General features: G+C 38.4%; 1 protein-coding gene across 2 annotated transcripts; it reads left to right on the forward strand.

The window, feature by feature from the left end:
• The first annotated feature begins 2,617 nt into the window (after window positions 1–2,617).
• Window positions 2,618–6,370, forward strand: bcl2l10 (BCL2 like 10). 2 transcript variants are annotated; one of them, XM_061039799.1, is made up of 4 exons: window positions 2,618–2,750; window positions 3,696–4,160; window positions 5,411–5,524; window positions 6,126–6,370. In XM_061039799.1, the coding sequence occupies exons 1-4, from the start codon at window positions 2,718–2,720 to the stop codon at window positions 6,129–6,131; spliced, it is 618 nt and encodes a 205-aa protein (XP_060895782.1). In that variant the 5' UTR covers window positions 2,618–2,717; the 3' UTR covers window positions 6,132–6,370. The 2 variants fall into 2 exon arrangements, with proteins under 2 accessions (XP_060895782.1, XP_060895774.1); XM_061039791.1 differs by having other exon boundaries at window positions 5,411–6,370.
• Window positions 6,371–12,740: the final 6,370 nt, after the last annotated feature.

The raw sequence follows: 12,740 nt of genomic DNA on the forward strand, positions 1-12,740 counted from the left end.
CAATTTAACACTCAGTTCTTCCAGTATCTGTTTGTATTTTGAGCATCCATGTTGGGAGACATCACTTCTCTTGTTGAATTGTTTCTACACAACGTTATTGATAAACTCAACTCAACTTGATTTATATAGCACTTTACACACAACACTGTTGATCCAAAGTGCTGAGCAGCGCAGATAGAGGAAAAACAAAGCACAAAGGAAATCAATTACAGAAAAACATCGCCAATATGATTTGTAACTGCAACAAGAAACAGCAATACCAGCAACAATAGTCTTTCCATTTGACACGTCTTTATTTACTTTTGAAAGTGTTCAAAGGTCAGACGTCTTCATCCACATCATCTCTTCATGTAACATTTAAGTAACATCCCCTTTGTTTGGAAAGTAAACAAATCCATTTTAGATTGTCATTTAAATGAGGAGGAAAGCATAAAAATCACCTGAAAATCCTAAACAGGAGATCCAATGCTGCAATACAATATCTTTATGGAAAAAAAAATGTCTATATTAAAAGTATGTAATTGTGAGTCTGAGGTCCACTTAGACCTTTCTGTTTTTCTCTTCTTAGCTAATTCATTGATTTTTCAAGCAGCTCTTATCACAAAACACATGTCCTCTGGAGAACTTTGTTTCCCCTCCTTTGTTTCTCCTCGTATTTGTTACCCTAATAATTGTTCTATTAAATAACATAAAGCCTGAATGTTTCCTGTTGTTGACAAAGGAAACCACACAGAGGGAGAGATGGTAAATAGGTTTGAAAAAAGACATGAGTACAAAATATAGGTGGCGAAGACAGGGGGGGGGGATTTACCACAAAGAGAAAGTACCGAAAAATGTCACCAGATATGCCAGTGTGAGCCGTTCACATCCTCTGCATGTTTTACTTCCTCATATCAATCATCACTGAATTTGTGTGGTGTGCTTCACTGAAAGTGAGAGGAGCTGGACTGTTTGGTGATGAATGAAACCAGATCACAAGTCTGCTTCCACATTTTTTTCAGAGCAGAACTGAAACCTGGAATTACCTCCTAAGACCTTTATTTAGATTTGATCATTTCACTTGAAAATGCCATCAATACATTTATTTGGGAATAGAGAAAAGTTATTGAGGTTAAGGCTTCTTTAAAGATAAATCTGTTGTGCAGAGAGGTGATTCAGCTTATAGGTGCATATAACACATGACAATACAGGTTAAAAAGACCAGTCAGAAAACGTTAAAACAAACATTGTCCATGACATCAGGTCATCAGTTATTATGATGCAAAAAGCCAACAGTGTCTGTTTTACATCATCTAAGACCAATGAGTCTTATTAAGTCTACAAAATCTAACATTGTATTTCTTGTAAAATAATCATGCTTTTCTTCAAGAACTTCTTTATGTGATTTCAGAATTTTTCAGCACTGATTATAAAGCTTCCCTTATTTCTCGGTCACAACTGAATCCTGTAGGCCTACCTATAAAATCATGTCAGTTTTAAAGTTTAACTCAACTCAACTTTATTTACATAGCACTTTAAACACAACATAGTTGATCCAAAGTGCTGAACATTGCAGAAGCGAATCATTAGAAAGTAACAGACAAGAACAACAACAATAAAAAAAAGAAAAGAACAAGTGACAGTTAATTAACTTGTAACATAAGACTAACAGAGCTCTGGGTTTTTGTGCTTGACGGGTTACTGGACATTAAAGGCAGTTGAGTAAAAATATGTCTTAAGGCGAGTTTTAAAAACACCAATAGTGTGAGAGAGACGGATGTCTTGAGGCAAAGAGTTCTACAGTTTTGGTCCTGCAATAGAAAAAGCATGATCCCCATTGAACCTTGTCCTGGATCTAGGCAGTGACAGAAGGTTTTGTGCTGATGACCTAAGATCTCTCACCGGCTGATATGGGGACAGGAGTTCTGAGAGGTAGGCGAGGGCAAGTCCATTTAATGCCTTAAACACAGTCAACAGTATTTTAAAATCAATCCGCAGCTTGACTGTCAGCCAGTGTAAGGAGGCAAGAACTGGGGTGAAATTTCCACAATTTCCAAGTTTGGGATCAATAAAGTAATTATATTCTATTCTATAAGGATCAACAAAACCAATTAATTTATAGGCAAATAGTCACATTTGAGGGACAAGATGTGTTTTTTTTATTGATGCTTATAAGATAAACTCAGCGATTCATTGCCTGTCAGGGACTGGGATTTGTAGAATATAATTTATTATTTTTAATCTATAGGCTACCATGATGCCATTCATATTTATAGCTAAAGATAGACCGACATAAGGCTGATTTGCTGCATTGAAAAAGGCCTATATGCCTTATAAGATTATGTAGTTATTCATGTTGAACAGTGGACAGGCAGAAAGACGGCTTTCAATAGCCTAGCCTATTGTGTTACTGTATGGACAGTTTAATTCTAATAAATGCATGCTTATAGCTTCAAAACGTTTTATTGTATCCATAACGTATTTGGACTTTACCTACATTTCTCTATGGTGTAAACAATAACTACAATAACAACTCATGTACGAGAGTTTTACTTCCAATAAGACCGGCGATGGCTCTTTCAATGTATTATGATGGGACTTTTGCGGGGCTTTTTTGCGGGGGTAGCAAATCTGTGCGTGGTGCGTAATGAAAGCGAAGTGGAGGCGGAGTTATATGATAAATGTGCAGCCTGTAAGGGAAGCTGTGAGTGAACCGAGGGTGTCCTTCCGCCGTCCGTATGTGCAGAGCGCAGTCTGATATCGCTGGGAGGGTGAGCTTTGTTTCTTTCACTTACAGAAAAACACCTTATACCTACGTGTAAATGTGTCCTGTTTAGATTTTAATATTCTCGCCACAAGAAAGGTGTTCATATATTGGTTTTGAAACAGCTGTAAATGCGTGTATGTGGCTCTAGTAGATGAGGTAGCATCCTGTGTGAACGCAGTCCTTTGTGTCCTCCATTGCTCTGTGACAGATCTCTGTTAGCACAGGATTAAAGCAGCCAAATGAAAGTTCACCACTTGTCATAATACACAAATTATCGGTTTATGCGACGCATATTCTAAAACTGTGTTGTCGTCTTTGTTAAGTGCTTTGATAAGTGAACATATCCGACTGCATCTTCCGGCTTGTATTGACGGAGAATACAAAGCTAACAGGCTAGCCTTCTGTTAGCATCCAACACGTAGCGCTAAAACCTTCAAGTGGTCGAAACTGAATCAGGATCTCTAGGACCAATAACCATTTTTACATTTTTAAAATCACCATCATATCCCAGTATTTAAGTCGGTATGATGTTTGCAGGTAATTTGTGTTAAAAGCTAAAGTTCACTATGAATAGGCAGAGTTTATGGCTTAATTGATTAATTGGAAATAATATCTTAATAAGCTATATTCAAAAACTACAAAAGATAATTAATAAATAAGACCATACACTCTTTTCCAGGTACTTTCTACAACAACATATAGCAACTTGTTTTATATTTTAGTAATTTTAAATGTAATCTTTTTTTAAGACCAAACAAATTATGAAATTATGTTGTAAATAAATGATTAGTATAAATATAAGAAAGTATAACAAAGTAATTTATTACTCTTTTGGGTTAAAGACATTAACAAACCTTACATTTGTTCTCCCAGCCGATCAATTCTAATTCCTACATGTCACTTGTAATTGAGTTTATTAAATATATGACCTGCTTCCTCCCCTTGTTAGAAAATGTCGTGCGGGCTGTGGAAAGAGACCCTGGCTCTGGCAGAGGACTACCTGTCCCTGTGCTGCACAAGCCCACGGCCAGCCCCTCCACCTCCCAGCATGTCAGCCGCTGCTATAAGGCGCCTGGCCCAGGACATGGAGAAGCAGCACCAGGCCCGCTTCCAATCCCTGGCTCAGACCTTCCTGAGGCAGTGCGGGCCGGACCCCTGCTCCGGTCTTAGGAAGGTGATGGAGGAACTGGTGGGAGATGGACACTTGAACTGGGGAAGGGTTGTATCCCTTTTCACCTTTACTGGGGTGCTGGCCAGACAACTGCAGGAGCAGGAGGATGTGAAGCTGGGGCTGGACCCTGTGCAGGGGCAGAAACTGGGACAGGGGCCCGGGCACTGCAGGGGACTGGCAGAGACCATAGCTGACTACCTGGGAGAGGAGAAAAAAGACTGGCTTCTGGAGAATGACGGATGGGTGAGTTGTCACAACATGTCGGCTGCTAAACTGGTTGACTCATACATGTGAAAGTGCTCAGCTGATTAAAATACAAACATTGTAGATAAGGGAAGAGTTTTGATGGTATCAAGGACAGTAAACCAGATTAAAAGGAACCCGTTAAAAAAAAAATTCCAGTGAGACTTGCATGGAAAAGGGATCTTTTTCGTTGGAAACCACCTAGTTTAATCAGATCATGTTTGCTTCCTGTTAAAGTAAGCTTTTATATTCACTTCCATGGGTGTAAACGTGGCTTAAACACGGCCAGGGCTTAGTTCAGATGCAGCCTTTTTACTTTACTGTATGTGGATGAGACAGACTCTCAGAGGTCTCATGTGGCTGCTGTGATTATGTGAATTGTAGAGTAGCAATAGGCCAGATTCTAAGGAATGTTTGCTTCAACAAAATGAAAAACCTCAGCAGTGTAAATTGAGGGACGTGATCAGACAGTGCTAAACTTGAGATTATCAGAATTTTGTACTGTAAAGGTAAAACTGTGATGAATGTATAATCTCTTACACTACAAATAAAAGCCTCAAAGATCAATTCAAACCACCCTGGTGAAGCTAGTTTAACTGGAAATACTTAAAGGGACAGTTAGGATGGAAAGTTTTGTCCCAAAAACTGAACAGCAGAAGAGTTTAATGTCTCCTTTTATGAATGGGTCTGCCTACTGCCTAACCCCCCCAACACACACACACGCACACGCACAAACCCCTCCTTTCTTCAGCTGGCAGCTGGTTTCAACAGACATTTAACCAGCTCAGCCAGATGGACTTTGTAGTAACAGTCAAAGCTTCTGTGTGTTGAGTTTGGCATCAGCCATACTGGGAGTCGGCGTAGTATGACTTGAAAAACAAGCAGCTGCGAAGCACCTGGAGCTGAGAGCAGGTGCACTCACTGGTCGACTGTGTCTTCAATTAGAAAACATGATGCAGAAATACAACATCTGACTAACTTGCTCTAACTGTATGCGTTTCCTAGGGTAGCAGAAGTAGATCAAATGAGTTTATAATTGATATAAAACAATGTATTTATTTCTCTATCATCTCTAAGCAAACGGGTCAAGTTTCTGTACAAGTCATTTTATAGCTCATTTATTTACTTAAACTATCCTATTTGGAATAAAACGGCACATACATTTGTCCTTGTAAATTAAGTCAAGGGTTTTCATGCTCTCTACTCTCGCCCTAACTTTTTGAATGTTTCTTTTATTGCTTTTCTTTTAGGAGGGGTTCTGTCAGTTCTCCCGCAGCGCTAGAGAGACGAGCCAGGACTCGTCCATGAAGACGGCACTGTTTGCTGCGGCTGGTGTGGGCCTTGCTGGACTCACTTTCCTCCTGGTGCGCTAGCTAGCTTTCTGCGTCCGCGGAAGATGTTTTCATTTCATTTGGCTAAATTACATAGATGATTAAATTCTACCATCAGTGCTGCAAGAAACAACAAAGAGCTTAATCTGTAGTGATTTCAGGGCGTAATAATTTCATGTCATCAACTGAATGTTTGCACATACTCAAACCTAGCGCACACAAAAACACTGACTTCTTGTCACTTGCTCCTTAAGATTGTAAAAATGTTCTCAATGCCTTCAGAAATTTTGGAGCAAGTGGTATCAGTGTGCATCTGTCTTAATAAAGCACAGGTTTCTGCACAGAATCATCTTGATTTCAGAATTTTCAGCAGTGCAGCTAAAAGACTTAATTTCAAATCCCCCACAGCTTTTGGTTTTTTAAAAATTGTCAGCTGCCTTTTTATTCACGTGTTTACCTGAGTTGTGTATGTGGTATAGAGACATTCTAGTGTACAATGTATAAATTAATATATTATATTTATATGAAATGAAACTGTAAGCAGCAGTGGCCCTTTTCGAAACTTCCACAGCTAATTCAGTTGTTTCATTGTTTTGAGTCTGTCCTTCATTTCTGTGATTTACATGGTCGACAGAGCTGAGCGCAGGCCTGACGACCTCCCTACGGTGCTATGAGGATACTTTGTGAAATATTTCTCTTATATATCTACCAAACCAGGGACCAATCTGAAAACAAACATCCTGCTATTAGAACAAGCAGTTCTTGCATTCCCTCCCACAGATCTCTGAAACATTATATTTTTACATTGTTTTGTCTATTTATTTGTCACTGTATTTTTTTCTTTCTTAAATAAAACAAAGGAGCAATCATGGACTTTGAGTCATGTGATTGAGTGCTGTTTTTATTAAGGTTTTCCTTTCTTTAGCAGGTGATGGGTGTGTGGGTGAATATGAATGGTAAATGATCCCCTCAGCTTTCTTTTCATATTCAGACATAGTGTCATAAATAAGAGATGTTGTGCTGTCTGTGTCTGCTCTGCTGACCGTCACAGCCCTCTTGTTTCACAACAGCTTGTACAAAACATCCCGAGGCCAAAACCAGTCAGGAGAGGATTTGTCAGCTATAACTTATTGACTTGTTTGTTTTCGAACCTTACCAGGTTTAACTAAATAAAACAACAGGATTTTGATGGGTGTTACGTTCTAGTGCTTCTGAATAACGCAAGGCTTCTGACAAAATACTCAGTTCCATGTTTCAGTTCTGTTTTACTGTTGACACCAAGCGTGAGGGGATAATTAAAGATGATCAAACTGGTGTAGGATGCTGTGCTTTCATCAGTTTGATCGAGGAAGAAAAAGTATCAGCTGTCTGCTCTTCTATGGTCTCAAGTAGACACTTCTACAATTGATGTTATGCTTGAAATTGACATTTTACAATATTAAAAACCTGACTTTTAATAACATAATAAATCAAATGTACATAATACTTGTAGAGATAAAGTCATGAAGCTGACCATGTTAAAGGTTGTCTGTGTGAGTGAGTGTCTGTGAGAGTAAGGCCTCAGTCTCTGACTTCTCTCAGAGACAAAGAGCGCGTTTGTTGGATCACTGAATCTGATCACTTCTCATATTATGCGGGCTGGTTACAACACAAACACACTGTTTTTTCAAAACATATATTCCATAGTGAACTTTGAATTGTTTGTAAAAAATAGAGAACCATGATTCTGCTGATGTGTGAATCTGTTTCCTGTCAATACTTTACCTTAACTTGATCAGTTCTTATCTTTTTCTATTCCTTTATAGGCTATCTCGACACAGAATGTATGGACAGAGGACGTCTTGATCTTATTTTCTCGATTTCATACGTTGATCCATTTCTGTCACTTTACAGGATAAGTCTGGATTTATTCTACTTAATTCTATTTCTGACAAACACAACAGGGAAAGCAGATAAACATGATATAGGGACCTCTGGTTGTCGTGTTTAAATCAATATTCAGAACCCTGATGTGTGTTTGGTTATGTAAAATGACATCCTATTCTCACTTGAATATATCATTTGAATATCATATCATTTGCATTTGAATGTGTTATAGAAAAGCCCTGAGGTACTTTTACACTTATCACAGGGACTGCATTATAGACTGCATTATAGACTGCATTATAGACTGCATTATAGACTACTACATATTGATAATTAAAGGGTACAAACAAGGTCAAACTAAAGCTCCTCAACATGGAAAGAGAACTTTAAAAAGGAAAACAAACTCTTTCAAAGCAAATTAGCAGAGCTTATCAAAAATGAACCTACTGTTGGGACAAAGTAGTACAGGTTGGCAGTGACACACATTTTGAATTGCTCAAGTCTGAAGGGAGCCCAGCAGAGGGCGCTCATAATACACACGAAATATCAGTCCCAGTAGGAATTCACAAGAATACACTATTGACATAACATACAGGGGAAATTATGGCAAATGATGCTACTCAAGTAACATCTTCAGCAGAGATAGTGAGATCAAACTGATCTAGGTTTAAATGTTTCAGTCAGTCAACTCAACTTCAGCCAGCAGAAGAAAAATACTTCACAACCAACAAGTAACTTTCATACCTCAAAACTATTTTTTTGTGTTAAAAAAAACGTCTGAATTTGTGAAATGATCCCATTTCCTTTTAGCAGACACAGAGAGAATCTGAACTGAGCATGTATGGTGTAAGTCTCATCACTTTAGCTCGTCTTTTATTGGAGGAACTGAGTGTGCTACGATTGCCCCCCTGTTACAATTGTCCCTGGTCTCCCCTAGTAACTTAACCACATACACCACTCACTTTCAATTTACCGCCTTAAAGTCAATGGACACTCCCAACAATAAGAGAAACTGGATGGCAGATATACAGCCTCTCTTGCTTATTTGAACTGCAGAAGGCCTTTATTGTTGCAGATGAATGCATTACATGCTGTACGTATTTGCTCTCCTCTGCATAGTTAAAATGTGTGTTTCATTCACATTGAATTAGGCTGGCATAAAAAACATGACGAACTCTCTACAGACTAAAAGAAAAAAGTCTTGTGAGATCCACTCTTGTTCTCTATTGTTAATTACATTGATTTTATTTAAATGTGGCTCAGTTGGTTTAAATCACTTCAGCACACTTACCGGTACTCTCTGTTACGTAACTTAAGCTTACTTCAGTCTCTGATTATATTACAACATAATGTAACCATTGTTAGTGCAGCCTAAACATGACTCTAACTATAGGCAGTGAGAGGTACAGACTGTATGACCAACCCTCCCAATAAGTGAAGTGTCTTTGATTACTATGATGCTGGTTCATTACTCATCAAAATCTGCATGAAGCAAGCTTCATCCAGTTAAATGTGTTTTTTCTCTTCCTGTCTCTGAGATACGTATAACAATATGATCCATTAGCAGTATTGTAGATACTGCTTGTATTGATGCACATATGACGTTATATATGTAGCCTACTAACAAACAGTTGAAATCTGTGTTGTTGTTGCTGAGTATAAAATTGCTCCTCTGTCATTTCTGATACCTTTATATTTCGATCTACCAAGTTGATTCTAACAACTCTAGTTTGGTGGGCAAAACAGCAAATGGTCTCAATTTGAAAAAGTTTGTAGTTTATGTCACTTTCAGTTTGGAACTTTCTTCCAGTTCATTTAATGCTTAATGCAGAGAAAATTGTGCATATTTAATCCAAACTATCTCCTCAATGTACTGAGACACTGTTTTTGAAGTTACAGTGTATCTCTGCTGACATGTTTTGGTCACATTTTTTACATTTTGTTGTTGATTAATAAGCATTGATGTGTTCCAGCTGGAAGAAACAAAACTCACTTTTATTTTACAAGTAAAAAAATCTGAAATTAAGTCTCTCATTTGGTTCTCATGTCACGTTTTTTAAATTGCTGGATAAGAGATTTTTGTGATTATTCTCGGCTCAAGATGCATGATTTTGAAATAGGAAGCTTTTGCAACAGGGGTAGTTATTGTGTGATTCATGACTAATTTCCTATTCATCTTACTGCCATGTAGTTCTGGCTCACTCCTTGCTTCCTTTCTGAAGTCATTATGTGAAGCTGGGCTACTTAAGGACAAATAGTGTCTTTATCTAGTTCAGTACGTGACCCCCAAAATAAGGGTGCCAGAGCCTGGTGGCCCCCACTGCCCCTGGAGGTGGTTGAGGCATATAACACGCAGCACACATTTCATTTTATTTTGAAAAGCATATCGCTACCCCCCTCTTGGTGGCTCAGGACCCCCACTATAGGAAACACTGATCTAATAGATGGATATGTGGTCAAATTTGTCGACTCTTTTGGCATAGCAGCATCATTAACATCAAAGGTTAAGTGTCCAGCGGTTGGCAAATATTTCACCTTGTTTATTCTTTCTATATGTAAAAAAACACAATAAACACATAATGATGGAAATGATGTCATACGTACACTGTGAAAGTTTGTCCTCAAACCAATCTGTACCCAGTACTTATTTTATTTTGTATAAATCCATCATGTAAAGCACGCTACATCATGTCTGCATTGGCCTCGTTAAGCTTTCATTCCTTCTCCATCAATTATTTAGAAACATGTGAACTCATCAGTTTTAAAAATAGATTTATGAAATACTAAACATAAACTGTGTGACACAGTATTTGTGGCTTCTTCACTGGCAATGATTGAACATATCAAAACCCACAATTCCAGCTTCGACTTATGCTCCTGTTCACCTTTTCTGATGCTTGTCAAAACATGTATTGACTTACCGCTCAGCCATAAGACACCTGAAACTCATTTGCTGTGATTCAGCGTTTACTGGAAAACCTGCCAAAATGCAGATTACTCACTGAGGCAGTAAGTTTAGGGTTCCATTCATTCAGTAAAGGTAAGATCATTTTTGGTCCTGTGCTAAGAATAACTAGATGTATTATCTGAACTTATTATTTTTATTTTATTATATGAAACTTATTATAAATGACATGAAAATGCAACCGTCCCATTAATGGATTTATTCCTTTATTTTTCTTTTGGGCTTTTTATCATTGTTTCTGTTGCTTAGGCTACGTACATGCTACTGTGTTGGGTTTTTTGAGCTGGGTTTTTTCTGTCTCATCTCTGTTCTGTTTTATTCTGCAGTACTCAAGCTTAGGTTAAAAAAATGATTTTGATCTGAATGAGATAATGTGATTCATCAAAGAGTATAGTATTCATGATTCATTTTGATAACCTCTCACAGAAGATTGACAAAATCTCAAATGTAGTTGCTCAAGAACTTTTAGTCTTGCATGCATGTTTGAAATTTGATTACTGTCGCTCATTTTTTATTAGTCACTGCTCCACTTCCCCCTTACTCGGGTCTTTGTAGATTCTAGTCAAGGCTTGCTGGCTTTACCTCTGATATGCAGTTTGGTGAAATGATCCTGTTGTGTGTTTTTGTCATCTCTGTCTAAGAGTAAAATTAGTGCTGCCACTGGTTCCATAAACTCAGACAATGGACTTGAATTATACAATAATGTAAAGGGGTGGGGATGGAAACCAAGATGCCTATAAAAGTTGACTTTATAAAGTGCAAGTAACATACTCACTGTTGCAGGGAAAGACCTATATTGGGGTGGCTGTGGCTCAGTTGGTAGAGTCACCACCTCTCAACCAGATGGTTGAGGGTTCAATCCCCAGCTGGGCAACATGTCAATGCCAATGTGTCCTTCACCCTAAATTACTCCCACTGCTTCAGTGGCAGTGTATGAATGGCATTAGTTACTTGAGATGGATGATACTACATAGCAATCACTACCATCAGTGTGTGAATGTGTAGGTGTGACATGTGGTGTAAAAGCACTTTAAGTAGTCAGAAGTCTAGAAAAGCACTATATAAGCTCAAGTCCATTTACCATATATTGACAAAAAAAACATTGTTTGTTGTTATAGGCACTGTTGCATTTTACATTTCATACACATGCTATTATAGAGAAGACAAGCTAAGTTAAGTGAGTGTCAAGTGTGCAAGATATGTGTTAGTAGGTCTACAGTGTGTGTCACATGAAGATGTCACTTATAGTATGTACCCTTGTGTCTGTGTGTGTGGAGGCGATGCTGGGCGTGCTAGTGTGTCATTTCCTGCAGGAAAATGATAACTACTGATGTTACCACTTCCTGCAGCATCATACTGATGTGTCAGCTGGAACAGCCAGTCCTCCCTCTCTCTCTCTCTCTCTCTCTCTCTCTGTCTTCTTCTCTTGTTGTCTGACACTGAAAAGAATTACGAGTTTACAGAGACACTGAAGAGGAGTAAGAAGAGAACCATGGTCAAAGAGAGGAGTGAAGTATTCAGACCACAGAGCCACCTCTGTCTCTGTGGTACAAGAACTCAACAAATATTTGACACAGTGCTGACAGTAACATGCACACACACACACACACACACACACACACACACACACACACACACACACACACACACACACACACACACACACACACACACACACACACACACACACACACCCACAGGTCATTGGGTATGACAGAACCCCAGCAGAAAGCCCTTCAAACCTCATAAACCTGTGTTTGTTGTTTTGTATTGTGTGTTAGTCCATGTGTATGAGAGCAACTTGTAACTCTCAAATTTAAAAGAGCATTAAATATATTTTTAAAAATGTTTAAGATTAATAAATTATACAAACCTGGTTTTGGGAAACTCTTATTTGATGCCTCACCCTAAAACATGGTATGTTAGGTGAGAGTTGGTTTGGTTCCGTAAAGAGAGGCTGGACTGTGAAGAATCTGATGACACTCTGATAATCAATCAAGGGGTGCAGAAGATAGAAAGCTTTGAGATTAAACTCTTGATTCTCACAAAATCACACAATGTTTTAGTAGTATCAGAGTTCCTTCAGTCATTAGTATGTAGAGGTTCGAACCGCATTCTTAGTTTTCACAGCGTATTAGCAACAGCCTTGTTTACTGAGCTACCTGGTAGACATTTATTTTGTGGTGTCAGCTGTAAGACTGAAAAAACAACTTGGACACCATTCTTCTTCTTGTTACTAACTTCCTCATTGTGACATTGCGTTGCATACATTGCGTTACATGTTCTCAACACCAGCAAACCCATGTTGCTGTTTTTTACTTTGTCTTCCTCTTCCAGCTCAAGAAGTTTCGAACATATGAGTCATCATGAGTTATTTTGATAAATTGATTCATCTGCCCGAGGCACAGGAATAGACCA

Source organism: Labrus mixtus, chromosome 1 (assembly GCF_963584025.1).
Source record: "Labrus mixtus chromosome 1, fLabMix1.1, whole genome shotgun sequence".
Taxonomy (NCBI): domain Eukaryota; kingdom Metazoa; phylum Chordata; class Actinopteri; order Labriformes; family Labridae; genus Labrus; species Labrus mixtus.